Source organism: Scleropages formosus, chromosome 20 (genome assembly GCF_900964775.1).
Source record: "Scleropages formosus chromosome 20, fSclFor1.1, whole genome shotgun sequence".
NCBI lineage: Eukaryota > Metazoa > Chordata > Actinopteri > Osteoglossiformes > Osteoglossidae > Scleropages > Scleropages formosus.
Window position 1 is genome coordinate 25,673,053 of NC_041825.1, and position 19,952 is coordinate 25,693,004.

Sequence of the window (19,952 nt, forward strand, 5' to 3'; positions counted from 1 at the left end):
CACATGCATTTCACTTTGTATTGTTACACTGTTCATTTTGGTCCATTATTTCACTTAACATTTTCTGTTTGAACCAGGCTGAGTGCCGGGAAAGGCCTACTGGTATCCATGTTTGTCATAAACTATTAACATTTTTTATTTAATTATGACAAGTGCATGCAGTTGGTTGTTAAAAGTAAACACATTTATAGCAATTTTCAAAAATCACTTCTGTAATCTTTTTGCTTACCATTCAGCTACTTGACTTAAGAAGTCCTGCAACAGACTGGAAACCTGTCCAGGGTGTACCCTGTCTCGTACTATATGTTTCCAGGATAGAAACACAGAAACCCTGAGTTCCAGGAGTTGCTGAAAATGGAACAAATAAATTGAAATTCCACAGCAAATATTTCAGTCACTATAGCTTTGATTCAGTTTTTTACATGAAGTAACCCATGAAAAAAAACAAGGGAAATTAAGATTAATATTAAGATTTTCAGTTTTTTGCTTAAAGTTCCAGAAAGCTACCAGATTTGTTATAGTAAAACATCTTGATGAATGAATGGATGAGGCACGATCATTAGCTAAAAAACTATTGCTGTTATAATATTGCAACAGCAAAGGGGCGCGGTGGTGCAGCAGGTTTGGCCAGGTCCTGCTCTGCAGGTTTGGCAGGTCTGGGGTTCAAGTCCAGCTTGGGGTGCCTTGTGATGGACTGACATCCCGCCTTAGGTGCGTCCCCTCCTTCCCCAGCCCTGCGCCCAGTGTGGCCAGGTTAGGCTGCAGTTCGCCATGACCCCGCCTGGGATAATCAGTTTCTGACAATGTGTCAGGATTCATCTAGCCTGCATTTTATGCACCTACTCAAGCGATGAACATCAGTGCATCAAGTGGATAGAATCCAACTAGGTTTGCTTAAGAATCATGTCTGGAGCCATGTCTCTTTCTCTTAATGTAATACACAAATTGTATTCTTGTTGAGATGTACGCCGCTTTGCAGAAAAGCGTCTGCTAAATGTAAATGTGTGTGTACTGTAACAGCTAGTGTAATAGCCCCAACACGGAAACCTAGCTTGTCATGCTTTTGGGGCTTGTGTGCATCTGTGAAGCTGGAAGCTATGCCATCGGTAGTCTTGACTACCAGAAGGGCCACCCAAGATAGAGAGGTTCTAGCAGAGGTGCCAGACTAAATGGTTTCTGCCCATCTGGGCAGCAGCGGAGGCAGAAGATCACACTCCATGTGACAACGGCACACACACACTTTCAGAACCGCTTGTCCCATACGGGGTCGCAGGGAACCAGAGCCTAACCCAGCAGCACAGGGTGTAAGGCCAGAGGGGACACACCCAGGACGGGACACCAGTCCGTCACAAGGCACCCCAAGCAGGACGCGAACCCCAGACCCACCAGACAGCAGGACTGTGGTCCAACCGACTGCGCCACTGCACCCCCCCAGTGTGACAATGGCAACAACATTGAATCTACACTGCACAGAAGAAAGGCCAGGCAATATACTTCTGTATCTTCACCTTGACGAAGAGTTAGTGGTGAGGGAGGGTTGAAAGGAAATGAAGAAGTGGTCAGAGACATGCAGCGGCGTGACAGAGAGAATGGGAGAGCCACAGTTGCGGGAAAATACAAGGTCACTATTTAATATATGTATGAAATGTTTTAAATAAAGCACATATATACACACACACACACCTTCTGAACCGCTTGTCCCATACGGGGTCGCAGGGAACCGGAGCCTAACCCAGCAGCACAGGGCACAGGGGACACACCCAGGACGGGACGCCAGTCCGTCACAAGGCACCCCAAGCGGGACTCAAACCCCAGACCCACTGGAGAGCAGGACCCGGTCCAACCCACTGCACCACTGCGCCACCGCGCCCCCCATTAAAGCACATATAAATGAGATGAAATAAAATACATATATAAAACAGCACTGGAATCCAGGAGTGCCCAAACTCCCATAGGAAAGGCATGGAATAGAACTGTCTCCTTTTCTGTGCCTGTTGGAATGAAAGTGCTTCCTTTATTAACATTATTTTGTAATATTTAAAGTATAACCTGCAAAACTGATATATATTACATTTACTCATTTAGCTGATGCTTTTCTTCACAACAATCTACAACATTAAGATACTTACAATTACTCACCCATTTATACAGCTGGGTAGCTTCACTGAAGCAATTTTAGAGTAAGCACCTTACTCAAGGGTACTATAGCTGGAGATGAGGCTCAAATCTGTGACCTTTGGGTCTGAAAGCAACAGCTGTAACCACTGCACTACCAGCTTTTCTTCCAATCCAACTTAATCAGGTGTAACTATACATATACAGAGAATCTAAAAAGCAATGCTTCTGATCTCAGCAGTTTATGTAGAACATGAATGTTTTTTCTGAGATGATATTTCTTGTGAGATACAGAACTGAATGCATTCATGCAACAGAAACAAAAAAATTTAAAATGTGTTTTTAATAAGGAAACATTTTAGAATGGCTACTGTGATTATCTACTGCTGAAGAATGGATAGTTTTCTGTTGGACCCTGCATCATTGTGCAGGATGGAATAGCACTGTGATATATGGCTGCACAAAAAGCTTCTGTCACAGTGTTCCCCCGAAGCGGAAGCGTCAGACCCAAGTGCGGATCACTGGAAGATTTCTCACGGGATAATCCAAAAGACATAGTCGAAGAAACAGGCAAATGGTCACCAATGTGCAAACGATATCTGAAGGGAGAATCCGAGAGTCGTAATCCAGAAAACGGGTGAGAAGTCAAGGTAAACCAGGAAGTCATGGATCACAGGGACGGGCAGGAAAACAAGGATGAAGGCGAGGGCGAGGACGAGGGATCAGGGAAGGCAAGAGAACTAATGCAAGAAGCGCGAATGAGTAACAAGGCTGAACAAAGTTCCGCAATTGTGTGTGTTCTGCGCTTTCCGTTTAGCCGTTTGTCCCTTGATGTGTGGCAGGTGCTCCTCGTTGTGCTGAGGTGGAGGGCGTGACAGCTTGTCCTTGTTGGTACAATTCAAATCTGTTGAAATACCATTTCAAAAATCTTTTGAGTTCTTTTGCCTTTTTCATCTACTTTCTGTCTCTTTTTCAATGCATTGTTGTGACATCTCCATGGATATACTGTATAAGATACAGAACAATAACAATTTATAACACTATAGAACAATTAAACTATTTAATTTTTCCACCAAATCATAGTTCACTTTATAATTTTTCAAACTCACAAGCTGCATTTTTAGTCCTCAGAATTCTAGCATGTCATGGTTGGTTCCGGAAGGAAGTGGCGGACCCAAGTGCAGAGTGGAATTTGTGTTTTATTCAGGGAAATCTGAGAGACTTCGTCACAGGACAGGCAAAAGGTCTTTGAGGTGCAAACGTTGTTAAGAGGGCAATCCAAGGAGGTCGCAAGCAACAAAGCTGAACAAGGTTCCGCGTCAGCTCCTCGTCTGACGCTGCCTTTTATGCATCAGTCTGCGCTGTGCCCCAGGTGTTCTGCGCTGACTCGGCGGCGTGGGTGTGGCAGTACCCCCCCCCCCGAGGGACGGCCCCTGATGCTCGACTGAGTCGGGGAAGATGGCCCTGAGGCCTGGAAGTGGGCCGGTCCGGGTGATCCCTGTGGAAATCTGCAATGAGGTCAGGGTCCAGGATGTCCCACACTGCCACCCAACAACGTTCTTCAGGCCCGTACCCTTCCCAGTCCACCAAGGACCCCACCGCAGCGCCAAGAACCCAGGAGTGCCCTAACGGCATAAGCCAGAGCGCCCCCGTCCTGCAGGTGTAGTGGAGTTGGCGCCGCCAGTGCAGGCTGGTGCAGAGAGGTGGCCAGGGGCTTTAGGAAGCATATGAGAAACATCGAGTGCATGCGCAGATGCTGGGGCAGCTGCAGGCGGTACAAGACTGGAGTGACTCAGCGGATGATTTTGAATGGGCCAATGTACTTAGGGCTGAGCTTTTTGACCATGTACGGTCCTTGGATCCCGGGTTGACAACCACACCCTTTGTCCCTGTACGAAGGAGAGTGGACGCCTACGGCGATCAGTGTGATGCTTGATCTGGGTCTGCCTTCTGAGGAGATGTCGTCGCACTGCCTCCCATACCTCCCTGCTGTTTCAGTACCAAGTGTCTACTGTATGTACATTGCTGGAGCCTGATCACCATGGAAATAGAGGTGGCTGGTACCCTAGAATGCATTGAAAGGGGAACAGCCTGTTGAGGTATGGGTTAGCATGTTGCGTGCATATTCTGCCCAGGGGAGAAACCAGACCCATTGATGCAGCCTTTCCAGACAGTAGCTCTGTAAAAACCGCCCAATATCTTATTAGAGCCTCTCCACTTGGCCGTTGGCTTGAGGGTGATACCCACAGGTCAAACTCACCGATATCTCCAGCTTTTCCCAAAAGGCCTTCCAGACGCAGGAGGTGAACTGGGGTCCTCTGTCAGACACTATATCCTCGGATAATCCATAGAGACAGAAAATGTGGTGGAATAGCATCTCTGAGGTTTCCAAGGCAGAAGGGAGCTTGGGTAGGGGAATCAAATGACAGCCCTTGGAGAACCAGTCTATGACTGTCAATATGGTGGTCTTTACCTTTGGAAGGAGGCAGGTCTACCAGGAAGTCCAACGCTATATGTGTCCACGGGCGGTTGGGCACAGGTAAGGGCTCTCCAGGAGCCCTGCAGGTTTCTGAGTCGAGGCTTTGGACTGGGCGCACGTTGGTCAAGCCCAGAGATAGTTTTGTACATCCTCAGTGAGCGACGGACACCAGTACTGCTGCTGTATTTTGGCTTGGGATTTTCCAAACCCAGGGTCGCCCGTGGCTGGGTGGTCATGAGTCCATTGGAGGAGTATCGTTCACAGACCTGGAGGAACATAATGTTTTCCTGAGGGCTTACCCGGAGGTTCTGGGTCTGAAGCTTGTGCTTGTACAAGATCATGGGATAAGTCCCACTGGATAGGAGGAACAAAGCAGGTATAGGGTAGGATGTAGTCTGGGTCTGGATCACTCAGCTTTTCCTCTTGAAGCCGAGACAGGGCGTCCGCTTTGGCATTCTTTGGTCCCGGCCTGTAATTAACTGTAAAATTAAAATGAGAGAAAAAGGCACTCACCTGGCCTGCCGGGGATTGAGACGTCATGCAGACTGCAAGTATTCCAAGTTCTTGTGGTCGGTGAGCACCAAGAAGGGGTGTTTGGCTACTTCCAACCAGTGTCGCCATTCTTCAAACGCTAGTTTCACTGCCAGAAATTCTCGGTTCCTGATGTCATAGTTTTTTTTGGTGGCTGACAACTTCCTGGAAAAGAAGGCACAAGGGTACATCTGGGCATCCCTTGCATCTGGGAGAGGACGGCGCCTACCCCTAATTCTGAGGTATCCACCTCCACCACAAACGGCAACTCTGGGTTCGGTTGGTGCAGGATGGGGGTTGTAGTGAACTTGTTCTTGAGGGTTTCGAAGACTTTTTGGGCAGCTCAGGTCCACAGGAGACAAGGTGCCTTGTTTGCGGTTAGCACTGTCAGTGGGGCAGTGAGCGAGCTAAAGTTCCTGATGAACTGATGATAGAAATTCACAAACCCCAGGAACCGCTGGAGGGCCTTGATTGTGGTAGGGCGAGGCCCTTGCTGGATGGTCTGGACTTTCTGCGGGTCCATGGTAATGGGGTTATGCCATACGAGGATCTTGCGGGCCTCTTTCTGAGACTATGTCCTCCAGGAGGCCATAGATACGGAAGATGTTCTGGAACAGGGCTTCTGCCGTTTGAAAGGCAGATGGGAGTTGTGATAATGGTATCAATCGACATGCCTTTGAGAACCAATCAAGAATGATGAGGATAATGGTGTTACCTTGGGACATAGGGAGATACACCAAGAAGTTGATCAATATGTGAGACCAGGGCTGTGCCGGGATGGGCAGGGCCTCGAGCAGCCATGCGGGTTTCTGATTGGAGGTTCAAGCCTGTGCACGTGTTTCACAGACTTCAGCATATTCCTGTACATCCTCCTGGATGGACAGCCACCAATACTGTCCTTGAAGGGGGAAGACGGTCCGTCAGTGGCCCGGGTGTCCTGCCACTGGAGAGTCTTACACCCACTGAAGGAGAGAAGGTCGGTGACTGACAGAAACATAGTCCTTACTTTCCGGTTTGTTCGTGGGCCCAGGATCCCCTTCTTTGGCCGCCTAGACCTCCTGCTGAAACTGCCATCTGATCGGGGCCACCACCCACCATTCGCGTAAAATCAGATCAGGCAACCTCGCACTGGGATCCTTTCCATACACTCATGACAAGGTATCTGCTTTGGTGTTTTTAGACCCCAGCTTGTAAGACACTGTGAACCTAAAACAGGTAAAAAAAAACAACACCCAGAGTGCTTGGTGAGGGTTCAGCCACCACGCTTTTTGCAGGTACTTGAGGTTCCGGTAGTCGGTGAGAATGAGGCAAGGGAGTGAGGCACTCTCTAACCAGTGTTGTCACTCCTCCAGCGCCAACTAAAAGTTCTTGGTTGTCATGGTTACGTTCTGCTGGAGTCAGCTTGCAGGAATAGTACACACAAGGGTGGAGTTTTGGTCGGGTTCCCTGTCTTTGGGAAAGGACTGCTTCAACTCCTACCTCCGAGGCATCCACTTCTACCATGAACGGGAGCGAGGGATCCGGATGTTGAAGGATAGGTGCCGTTGTGAGCCTCTCCTTGAGAATCTGAAAGGCTGTTAATGCGTCCCCTGTACTCATCAGCCTCATTCTCTTTCCCTGCGGCAGAGTAGTAAGTGGGGCAGCCACCGAGCTGAAACCCCTGATAAACCTGTGATAGAAGTTCGCGAACCCCAAAAAGCATTACAGGGACTTGACAGATGTGGGCTGGGGCCAGTTCAGTACCACCTGCACATTCTTTGGGTCCATAGCCACTCCGTCAGCCCTCAAGATGAACCTGAGGAAGGTGACCACTTTTCCCCCCTAGACATAGAGATGGTTTTCTAGCAGTCTCTGCAGCACCTGACGCACCAGGTGCACTTGCTGGTCCTTTGTGTGCAAGTAAATTAAGATGTCATCCAAATACACCAAGACTGCATTGTTCACCATGTCCCCCCAAAACATGATTAACAAAGGCCTGGAATACTGATGGTGCATTGGAGAGGCTAAAAGGCCAGGTACTTGTAGTGCCCTAAGGAGGTGTTAAACGCAGTTTTCCACTCATCACCTTCCGGAATCCGGGCAAGGTTTTAGGCGCTGTGCAGGTCCAGCTTTGTAAATACTCGAGCCCCATGGACCTGTTCTAGAGCAGCGGTGATGAGGAGCAGAGGGTGTGGATATTTCATGGTGACCGCCTTTAGCACACAATAGTCAATACAGGGACGCAGCCTCCATCCTTCTTTGCAATGAAAAAGAACCTTGCAGCTGTTGGGGAGATGGACGGCCGAATGATCCCGGAGGCCAAGGCCTCAGTCACATACTCTTGCAATGCCCGTTGCTTGGGTAACGATAACGGATATAATCTACCCCGAGGGGGAGAGATGCCCAGCTACAGATCAATCGTACAATCCCAGGGCTTATGTGGGGGTAGCGTGGTCACCTTGCTTTTACTCAAGACCTCTGCGAGGTCCTGATACTCCGCAGAGATAAAAGGTCTCGGCCATGTCAGAGCTTTCCACTGAGGTGGCCCAGCAGGAAAGGGCCAAGCAAGTGTTTGTGCAATGCAGTCCCCACGCTACTAAGTCACCAGTGTTTAGCTAGCTACATGATCCCTAGGATTAACGGTGTATCGGAGGACTTGATCAGAAAAAAAACGCAAGATCCTCTGTCTGGCATACTCCCACTCGGACTTGCAATGGCACCGTCTGTCTCTAAACTACTCCCAAACACAACGGCTGTCCGGTTCAGTACACTCTTCCACAGAGTGACTTCACACTTGTACTCTGGGATATCCTGTTGTTGGGCAAAAGTCGTATCCATAAAGCAGCTGGCTGCGCCTGAATCTATCAAAGCACAAGCCTGGAACCGGGTGACCCCCCGAGGACACCTCCATCGGTACTGTCAACTGGGTCTTGAATCAGCCTAAGGCACTCATCTCTGCTCCCTGGCAGGGTTTGCTAGAGGGCTGTCTCATGGGGCAGTCAGCTCTGAACTGCCCGGACCCTCCTCAGTACAGACATATGTGGTCCTGGAGCTGTCGCTGCCTCTTTTCTGGGGTCAGACATCCCTGTCCCAGTTGCATTAGATCCTTGGCCTCTCTGGTCATAGGTGACTCCAAGGGAGGTAGCCAGGGATGCGGCAGCTGGCCCCCCGCTAGGTTGTCAATGACAACTGCATTTTCGATGAAGAGATCCAAGGGTCAGTCTTCCCCTTGATATGCTAGTTCAGCTTGGATCCGTGGGTGCACCCTGCACCTAAGAGATGCCAGGAAGCGGCTTGGTTCCAGCCGCTCTGCTCTGCCAGGGTCTGGAACTCAAAGGAGTATGTGGTCACGGTTTGACTGCCCTGTCGAATAACCATCAGGCGGTCGAACACTGCCTAGAACTGTTTCTGGAAGTACTCATACATGGTAGACTCGCGTTTATACCAAACAGCTATTGCCCAGTCCAGCGTGGGTTCTACTAGTGTCAGACTGATAGACATGGGCTGGCTAGAGAAAACAAGCTCACATTGTAGGAGGAACCTGTGGGGGTGCAGTGGCACAGCAGGTTTGGCCTGTACCTGCTTTCCGGCGGGTCTGGGGTTTGAATCCTGCTTGGGGCGCCTTGTGACAGACTGGCATCCTCTCTTGGGTGTGTCCCCTACTCTTTTAGCCTTGTGCCCTGTGTTGCCGGGTTAGGCTCTGGCTCGCCGCGACAAGCGGCTTCAAACTGCGTGTGAGTGTAATCAACAATTCCTTGTCATATTCCTATTTTTTTAAACAAACATTTGCTTTACACAAGTAGCTGTGTGAAAATTTATCTGTAGAGCATGAATGTTTACACATTGCATGAACTTAAAAGATCATGGGAGAAGTGAGTTTGGAAGAGATGAGTTTTTAGACCCTTTTTAAATGTAAACAGATTCAGCAGTTCTGAGTGAGAGGGGGGAGGTCATTCCACTGCATTGGAGCCAGAACCAAGAACCTTCGTGCTTTTGTGTTTGGACCTTTTGTGCATGGGACCACCAAGCCAGCAGAGGTGGAGGAGCATAACAGTCTGGTTTGGGAGTAGTGGATGATCAGGTCTTGTAGATATCTAGGAGCAGTTCCATTTATGCTTTTGTAGCCCATAACTAGAGTCTTGAATTTGATCCAAACAGCAAGTCGATGCACAGAGATCAGGAGGGGAGATACTGTATGTGGGAATGCTTCAGCAAGTCAAACAACTTGTGCAGCAGTGTTCTGTATCAGCTGTAGAGATTTGATGGCAGTAGTTGGAAGGCCAGACAGGAGAGAGTTGTAGTAGTCCAGGTGGGATATCACCATGGCTTGGACAAGTAGCTGTGCAGCCTGTTGTTAGATATGGACAGATCCTCCAGATGTTATGCAGGATGTATCTGCAGGTCCCAGATGTGGCTTTGATGTGCTGAGAGAAATGAGACATCAGTCAATAATTTTTCCAATGCTCTTAGCCAAGGAGGCAAGCAAAATGAGTGAGTTATCAGTTATTGATATCAGTGATTATCAAACTCTTGTCCATTGCAGGGCTGTGGTAATCTGCACTCTGCTTCGCAAGCACAGGGTGTGAGACAGGTACACAAATTACCCTGGAATGAGACATTTTGATACTTTGACACATGAACGTTTATGGTATAAAGATATTCTCAAATTCTTTGTCACTCTATAAAGCATGCAGACACTGCTATTAGAGGTGCTGTGTAGCACTGCAAGTATATGTTTGATGTTAGATGATCTTTGATGAATTAACCATCACATTAAGACTTTATGCCAGTGTAAAAGTATCCATGCTATTAAAGCTATTTATATGACTATGGTGTGAATTGCTGCAAAAGCAGGCTGAAAGGAGGGGCAAGGTCCCTATCACTCTTTATTTAAAAATTCCTTTCCAATTGAAGGGTGTGTGACCCTGAGAAGGAGACCACAGAGTGCACATTTCTGTCAGATAGAATCCATTTCCCAAGCCTCCATTAGTGCAAGTCCCTTCTTGTTATCCCTCGTTAGTCCAAAGCCGGGGTACTCAACAGGCAGCCTGCGGGCCACATCCGGCCTGTCGGCATTAATTTTGTGGCCCGCATCATGCTGAAGAGTAATGTGTAATGTATTTTTATGATAATTTGCGCTCAAAAGTAGCCTAAATATTAGGCAGTGTGACTTTATGTTTGCGTCATTTAAATGCGGTTGATACTCCTGACACTTCGGATTGTGTAAATTGTGTCAATTGTTAAATATTAAAATATGAAATATAAAGATAATATTGCTAGCCTATATTTAATGGCGGTCAACATACCTGGTCATGAATTTAATCAGAAGTCATGTGAAAACGGTAGTGCACCTTTAAGGCAATGGCTACAGAAACCGCAAAAGTTAAAATAACCTGATCGGCAACAAATCATCACGACTCCTCATCTGTCATAAACCTTGTGAAAATGTGTATACGTACTGTACATTAACTAATGATGGCATCAAAGAAAAGGAAGACTGACGATGAAAACAGAGTTTTCAACCCTGCGTGGCAAATGGAATTTGCCTTTGCGGAGATAGGTGGAAAACCAATGTGTCTCATTTGTCAGAAAACAATTGCTGTATTAAAGCGAGCTAATCTGCAACACCACCATGAGCAACTTCATCCCGACTTCACTGTCGCCTATCCACTTCAGTGTGGAAAGGGCAGCGTTTGAGGAGCAACTCATAGAGCTGCAGCACAACAGCATCCTTAAAAAAAGACATAAGGAAGAGAGCATTGACACATTCTGGACCAAGTGTGTTCTGAAACACACATACCCTACATTAATCTAGTGTGCTGAAAAAATCCTGACTTGCTTAGGATCTACGTATGTGTGTGAAAGCGCTTTCTCTGCAATGGGAATAATAAAGTCAAAGCAACATTCTCGTCTAACTGACAGACATTTGACAGACTGTCTTAGAGTAGCTACCAGTGAGCAACAGCCAGACTTGAAACTGCTTGTGAAAAGAATGCAGACTCAGATTTCCCACTAGGAATAAGGACTTCTTTTCATCAGGGCTAGTGAACTATATTTGCTCAATAATGTTTTGAGTTTGAACATTCTGAGTTTGTTTAATACTCTGAGTATGAATGCATTTTTTATGCATTAATATAGCAAAACACACACACACACACACACACACACACACACACACACACACACACACACACACACATTTTCTGAACCGCTTGTCCCATACAGGGTCACAGGGGAACCAGAGCCTACCCAGCAACACAGGGCGTAAGGCCGGAGGGGGAGGGGACATACCCAGGACAGGACACCAGTCCGTCGCAAGGCACCCCAAACAGGACTCAAACCCCAGACCCACCGGAGAGCAGGACTGTGGTCCAACCCACTGCGCCACCGCACCCCCTTATAGCAAAACAAATTGTTAATTCACTTTTTGTTCCAGATTTTTTTTTATTTTTATGTTCGGTATTATTTTAAATAGGACAAGGACAAGCAAGACTTAGATAAGTAATAAACTGCATTTCTAAATCAGTAAAACTGCAAATATTGTCTTAAATAAAGTCTTATGACACAAATTGTAATTTGTGGCCCTTTGCATTTTATGTGGCTTAAATGTGGCCTGCTTGGCCTCTGAACTTGAGTACCCCTGGTCCAAAGACATGTCAGCTCCTTGTTCTAAATTGTCCTTAGTGTGTAGGAGTGACTGACTGTGTATGTGTTATTAACTTACAGTGGACTGGCATCGCAACCCTAACTTGAGCAAGTCCCTAGGGAGAGGGATAGTGAGTAAGAGATTGTCATCTCTCACCAAGACTTATTTTTTAAATTGAAGTTTAACACATGTTGTTAATGATATTCTCATCTCTTCTGATGCTGGTCAGATCTCTATTCTTATGTTACTGGACTTGAGTGCTGCATTCAATACTGTAGACCATGAGTAGACTTGAACTAAGGGATACTGCTCTGGAATGGTTTGATTTGTATTTAGCTAATATAGAACTATGGATGAATTCAAATCTTGTATCTCTAAATGCCAGTGAAACAGAAGTACTTCTGGTGATGCTAAAGCTCTCAATATAATCACGTCAAGCTTTACAACAAATGGTATTAGTTTCAAGCGTACAGATTGTGTCAAGGATTTGGGTGTCCTGTTGGATGGAAAGCTGTCATTTGTATCTCAAGTAAATGCTTTGACTAAGTCGTGCTTCCTTCAGTTAAGAAACATAGCTAAATTACTGCGATTCCTATGTAGAGAGGATGCTGAGAAACTGGTTCATGCTTTTGTTTCAAGCAGGCTGGACTATTGTAATGCTTTATTATCGGGCTGTCCATACCTGACTGCATCCAGGCTAAAGTTGGTAAACTTCTCTCCTCTATAGGTGTACATGTCAAATAAAATGCTAAAAGATATGATAACAGAGATAGCTTCTGCAACGCTATGGTACATACAACTGTTCATTAATATGTCCTGTAAAATGTTGCCTGATTTATGATGCCGAATTTATTATGCTTTGTACATATATGTGTGTTCCCCTTTAGAGTGCACTGTACAGAGTGGTGCATTGCACTGTATATTATGTTACATAACATATGTGATAATGTGTTTTGTCTATGCATTTTTTCTTAGCAATCAGATTTTAGCATTTTAGAATTATGAATGCTGTCCAGTTTTGTAATAGTCCCATGGCTAAAGTCTGATTAAAATTTATCAGGTAAATTTTTGAGTAATTAAATATCTGTAGTTGGAAAGCTATTTTGATTAATTTTTAAATAAAGAGATTACTAATATATGATTATATAAACTAGGATGTAAGACTATCTTCTCTGGCTAAGAAAACTGTATAACTTGAAATTATTTTCCTTGTTTCTGAAACCTTCTAATTATTTCCCATCTAAGAACATGCAACATTATGAAACATCGTGCACTAACTGCAGATTTGCAGGTGTTTCCTCTGTCTGCTCAAAGAGTGTGTTTTATTGAAGTTTAAGTGCAGTCACTGGGCTCTTGCAAAGTCATGAAACAGAGCTTTATGGTGTTTCTTTTTCATGGTTGAAAGTTTTTTTTTTATTTAAATATCTACCCTGTGATTTACTGTCTTAAATCAGATGATTGCACCCTCTCCATCTCAACTACTTGTTCAATATGGTGTGCCACAGGGCTCTGTGTTGGGTCCATTACTGTTCTCACTCTATATGTTACCACTGGGTGACATTATCTGCAAACACAATGAGTTTCCATTCATATGCCGATAACACACACTTTTGTTTAAGCCCAGTGACCCATCACATGTGGTGTCTTTAACTAACTGTTCTAGCAATATAAAATAATGGATGTGCAAATTTTTTTTCTCTCTCAGTGCCACTGAAACAGAGGTACTTGTGGTGGGTGGTGATGCCAAAACTCTTGACAGAATCACACTAATCTTTATCACAAATGGTATTAGCTTCAAGTGTACAGATTCAGTCAAGGATTTGGGTGTCCTGTTGGATGGAAAGCTGTCATTTGTATCTCATGTAAATGCTTTGACTAAGTCGTGCTTTCTTCAGATAAGATACGCACACACCTTGTCTGAAACTGCTTGTCCCAAGCAGGGTCGCAGCAAGCCAGAGCCTACCCCGGCAACACTGGGGGTGGGGCTGGAGGGGGAGGGGACACACCCAGGAGGGGATACCAATGCAAGGCACCCCAAGCAGGGCTCAAACCCCAGACCCACCAGAGAGCAGACCCCAGCCAAACCCACTGCGCCACCGCAGCTGCCTTCAGTTAAGAAGTATAACTAAATTATGGAGATTCCTATGTAGGCAGGATGCTGAGAATTTTCTGAGAAAACCAATTGGTTTTGTTTCAAGTAGGCTGGACTATTGTAATGCTTTATTATCAGTTTGTCCATACCATGTGGCTCCGAAAATTACTAGAACTTGGAAGTATGACCATATAACACTGGTACTTAAATTGTTGCACTGGCTCCCGGTTACATTTAAAGTTGATTATAAAATCCTACTTTTGACCTATAAGGCAGTACATGGCATTGCTCCGGCTTACCTTTGTGAGATCATTGATTCTTATACATCAGGACGATATTTTCATTCATTGGATAGAGGTTACCTATGTAGGTAGTACCTATGATCAATAAGACCTCAGTAGGAGGTCACACCTTTAGTTATAGAGCACCTAAACTGTGGAATAGTCTACCAGTTACTGTCAGAAGTGCCCTGTCTGTCTCAGTCTTCAAATCCAGACTAAAGTCTTACATATTTACTCAGGCATTTCACCTCAAGATTTAATTCCACTTTGCTGTCTTTATGTTTTCCCCACCTCTATACCATACACCCACACTGGCTGAAACCACCTTGTCCCAAGCACAAGGAGTCACAGTGAACCAGCACCAAACCCAGCAACACAGAGCACAAGGCCAGAGGGGGAGGGGACACACTCAGGATGCCAGTCCATTGCAAGGCACTCAAAGCAGGACTTGAACCCAAGATCAACCAGAGAGCAGGACCCAGTCAAGCCCACTGCACCACCATGCCCCACTCCTGCATTATATAGCTGCTTGCATATACACACATTTTCAGAACCACTTGTCCCATACAGGGTCACGGGGAACAAGAGCCTACCCGGTAACACAGGGCATAAGGTTAGAGGGGGAGGGGACGCCAGTCCGTCGCAAGGCACCCCAAGCAGGACTCGAACCCCAGACGGAGAGCAGTACTGTGGTCCAACCCACTGCACCACCACACCCCTGCCTGCTTGCATATATTGTCTCTGAAATGTAAAGGAAGCATATGCCAAACAAACAAATAGATCACTGATTGATCACCTTCAAGAAAAATCTTTGGGAAAACTTTTTTAGATCTCGGACAAGAAAGGTACTGTGATCAATAACATTAAATTCCAAGGGAAAGGAATGGTAATCGTGGCAACAGCGATACATTCACCCATTCATAGTCGTCTGTATAATATTTTTAATATTTCACATTTGAGCCAGGTTAACTGACAGTTACTAAAACTGTTACTTTGACTACTGGAGGAAAGGAACAACTGTGACTGTATCTCAAGTAATAAATTTTTTCAGTATCATGTTTGTAACAGTGATCACAATTCTTTAAAAGAAAATACATTTCAAAATATGTTAATATTTGAAGCATCCCTTGTATCTGGGGAAAGTCATACTGGTTTGGAAAGGTTTTGCTGCCCAAGGGCAGAAGTGAGTTTAAGAGTTAATTGGTTGCAGCCTGACATTACTGTGTAACTACTATGGTTTTGACTACTGGGGAAAAGGTACTCTGATGACCGTAACTTCAGGTAAGAAAATCTCTTTCTTTAATGGTAGACTTCTTTATCCAAAACATTTCTACCAGACCAAAACAAAGAAGTCCTTTGGATGTTTTGTTTGCACTATTGAATTTACTCATTTTGTCAGCTGAATAAACTATCATAATCAAATGAATAAACTATCATATCACTAATAAACTATCCTGTTTGATTATCAACCTGCAAAAAAGAACATTCTCAGTTAGTTTTAAACCTATATTCCTAAACGCCCCAGAATTCCAGTGTTCTTTGTCATAAAATATTCTTACAATAATGTAGCATGACTGCAGATTTTGCAGTCCAGCCTTAGATTACTGATTAAGGTATCAATTTTTCTGTATTTCTTAAGCATATACGTTAGGCATCAAAAAAAAAATTGCTTATTAAAACAAATGGAGTTTCTGGAAACATCAAAGGCTATAGGTTAGGTCAAGTGTAAGTTTAGGGGGTGTAGTGGCGCAGTGGGTTGGACCACAGTCTTGCTCTCTGGTGGGTCTGGGGTTTGAGTCCTGCTTGGGGTGCCTTGCGACAGATTGGTGCCTTGTCCTGGGTGTGTCCCCTCCTCCTCTAGCCTTATTCCCTGTGTTGCCGGGTAGGCTCTGGTTCCCTGCGACCCTGTATTGGACAGGTGGTTCTGAAAATGTGTGTGTGTGTGTGAGTGTAAGTTTATAATGTTATGACTCCTTTGACTACTGGGAAAAGGGGACTCAGGTGACAGTGACCTCAGGTAAGAAAAACAGCGCTGCAAATTAATTGAAATGTATTTCGAAAAAGGGTTTTAAATCATAAAAGAGCATTCTGGAGGCAGTAGTATATGTCGTTTGTTCAGTGCGATAGATTGTGTGTAGCGTTATACTGGGCTTTGACTACTGGGAAAGGGGATAAGAGTGACTGTGACTTCAGATAAGAAAATCTCTTTATGGTTTGCAGTGAGATATTGTGTTGTAGAGTAATATTTTGTTTAGAAATTTACTGTTTCCATAAATCGCCATATTCTGAGCATACGATATGTCATCATTGCTTCTTCTGAGACATGGTTTTTCCTTCCAGTATCTGCTTTAAAAGCTGTTTAAAATCTATTTTCACATGAAAAGGTCCATAGACCAAAAAGCCGTTTACAAACGCTTGTTATGCCAACACTAGAATTTCTATATAGAGACTAGTACTTAATATATGTTAATATATGTGTTTTAAGTACCACTCAATATAAATATTACAATACTCTGTAACTGGGATGCATGACTGGAAAGGAGATCTGGGACTGTCACTTCAGGTGAGAAAAATTATTTATAGTTTTCTTTTTTTTTATTTTTGTGATATTTTATTTGCTGTAGGAGGGGGGCGCGGTGGCACAGTGGGTTGGACCAGGTCCTGCTCTCCGGTGGGTCTGGGGTTCGAGTCCTGCTTGGGGTGCCTTGCGACAGACTGGCGTCCTCTCCTGGGTGTGTCCCCTCCCCCTCCAGCCTTACGCCCTGTATTGCCGGGTTAGGCTCCGGCTCCCCGCGACCCCGAATGGGACAAGCGGTTCAGAAAATATGTGTGTGTGTGTTGAAAAGTTAAGCATGAATCTGTGAGTACGGCTTGAACATGGAGGCGTGACGAAATACCAGACTGGAATACTGGACCAGAACTGGAGAACATGATTAGAAGTAGACAAGACGGGAGGCTGGGGGTCGTAACAGTTTGTTTTTCTTATTTTTTTCCTAATAAAAGTTTTCGCTTCAGTATCCAAAATCCAGGTATTCCCATTATGCTGTAAAAAGTAATATATGCATATATTTACAAACGTTGCCAAATTATTTGAATATACTTTTTTAAAAATATTTCACATTTTTCACTCTTTAGAAGGAGACTGCCTGCTCCTGCACATGAGAGTCTAGGCTAGGAAGGAGTGACCATTAAAAAATCTGCGAGTTTCGAGTATTGTTTGGTTTTCTGTAATAACACCGTGTAACCACGGAGCTTATGACTGGGGGAAGGGCACCCTGGTAACTGTGACTTCAGGTAAGAAATAACCCATATGATTTTCCTATATATTTAGCTATATTTACTTACTTACTCACTTATGCCTACTACCCCTCTTGGGGCATAGGCTGTCAACAAGGGCTCTCCAGGCATCTCTGTCCTGGGCCAGTTTTTCCAGTTTTCCCCAGGTGTGGCCCATCCTCTTGGCTTCTGCACCCAGGTGGCATCCTCTTGCCTTGGCTCACTTCCTCTTGCCTTGGGGGTTCCACGTGAGGGCTCTTCTTGTAGTGTTTGAAACTGGCTTTCACAGGGTATGGCTGATCCATCGCCAGCGTCTTTCCAGGGTATCATCTTCTACTGGTTGTTGTCCTGATCTCTGCCATAGCTCTTGGTTGCTGATGATCACGGGCCAGTGGATCCTGAGAATCTGTCGCAAACAGTTGTTGATGAATGTCTGTATCTTTTTTGTGGTGGTGAAAGTGGTACTCCAGGTCTCTGCTCTGTAAAGTAGGACTGACTTTACGTTGGAGTTGAAGATTCGAGTCTTGGTCTTCACTGTCAGAACTCTGGACCCCCACACATTCTTCAGTTGCAGGAAAGCTGCCCTTGCCCTGCCTATTCTGACTCTGACATCGACATCTGTCCCACCCTGCTTGTCGATTATGCTGCCTAGGTAGGAGAAGCTGTCCACCTCTTCTAACGTTCACCTTCAAGTGTGATTGGACAGTCCTTGCCTGCATTGACCCTCAGTATCTTGCTCTTCCCTCTGTGGATGATGAGATCCACTCGTGCTGAGTTCTCTGCCACAGTGCTGGTCTTCTTCTGCATTTGTTGGTAGGCGTGTGAGAGAAGGGCGAGGTCATCTGCAAAATCCAAGTCATCCAACTGTTCCCAAGGTGTCCACTGGATCCCAAGTCGCTTCTCGGCTGTGGAGGTCTTCATCAACCAGTCGATCACAAGCAGGAACAAAAATGGTGACAGGAGGCATCCTTGTCTAACTCCTGTTCGCACCTGGAAAGTGCTAGTGAGCTGCTGACCATGCACTACCCTGCAGGTCATCCCGTCGTAGGAGTTCCTGATGATGTTGGTAAACTTCTCTGGTATTCCGTAATGTCTCATCAGCTTCCACAGGGTGTCTCTGTCTACACTGTCAAAGGCTTTCTCATAGTCAATGAAGTTTATGTAGAGTGGTGAGTTCCATTCTATTGGCTGCTCCAATATGATACGCAGTGTGGCTATTTGATCTGTGCAGGATCGCCCTTTCCGGAATCCTGCCTGCTGGTCTCGGAGCTGTTGGTCAACTGTGTCCTTCATTCTGTTGAGGAGGATCCTGTTAAACACCTTGCCTGGGACCGAAAAGAGTGTTATGCCTCTATAGTTGGAGCAGCTGCTGAGGTTGCCTTTTTTTGGTAGCTTGATGAGGTATCCCTCCTTCCATTCTGTTGCGACAAGTTCTTCCTCCCAGATTTTCTTGAAAAGAGGGAATAACATCTCCACTGTGGTTTCAATGTCAGCTTTCAATGCCTCTGCTGGAATGTTGTCAGGTCTAGCTGCCTTGCCTTGCCACGGATCTCCTCCCTAGTAGGCTCCCTGCAATCGATAGGCAGGTCTACAGCAGCTGGCTGGATGTCTGGTGGGTCCTGAAGGGCTGGTCTATTAAGCAGCTCTTCAAAGTGTTCTCCCCATCTTTTCTTCTGTCCCTCATCTCCAGTGATGGTCCTTCCCTCCTTGTGCTTTACAGCCCTTTCTGGTTTGTTGAACTCTCCGGACAGCTTTTTTGTAGTGGTGTATAGAGCTTTCATATTCCCCTGTCGAGCTGCTTCTTCAGCCACAGTGGCCAGAGAGTCAAAGTAGTTCTTTTTGTCGATCTTGATGCTCTTCTTTGTACTTTTGTTGGCCTCACTGTATGCTTCCTGTGCTCTGGCTTTCTTGGCCCATGTACGGCTGTTGTTAAGAGCTGTCCTCTTTTCCTTCCTTTCCTGTATCTTCTTCATGGTCTCTACTGAGATCCACTCCTTGTGGCTGTGTTTCTTGGGCCCTAGTACTTCCTGGCATGTTGTTGTCATCCTTCACTGCCTTCCATTTCACATAACTCTACCAAGGGATTCCTTCGGGGTCCCCTGCCGGTCCCAAGTCCAGATAAAGGAGGAGGGTTGGGCATGGGGCTAGCGACCCCATCTGTAAAAACCCAAACCACTACAGAAACGCCAACAAGTACTCAAGACATCTCAGACATTTTGGCCTTGGGAGAAGATGGACTTCCAGCTGGAAGTCTTACGACGCAGAGTGGTGAAAGCCAGAAGCATCTGGAAGCTGCTCAGCTGATTACCATCCTTTCAACCAAGGCCACCCTTACCATCGGGACGTGGAATGTGAGGACCATGTACGAAGCTGGAAAGGCAGCACAGGTGGCTGCAGAAGTGAGGGCCTACAGATCCAGTAGAACCATGTGTGCATCCTGGGAATCAGTGAGTCACAGTGGACTGGCTCAGGCCAGAAGAGGCTATCATTGGGAGAAATGCTGCTGTTTTCAAGACACGAGGAAGACAACGCCCCCCACACCCAAGGTGTGGC

At 45.7% G+C, this 19,952-nt stretch overlaps 1 protein-coding gene across 1 annotated transcript in view; it reads left to right on the forward strand.

Annotated features, from left to right (window-relative positions):
• The window catches only part of LOC108927489 (uncharacterized), a 129,740-nt gene that overhangs the window by 82,138 nt on the left and 27,650 nt on the right, over window positions 1-19,952 (forward strand). Inside the window, 1 exon segment of the mRNA XM_029247008.1 lies at window positions 16,769-16,781. Within this exon segment, the coding sequence (XP_029102841.1) occupies window positions 16,769-16,781 (13 nt within the window).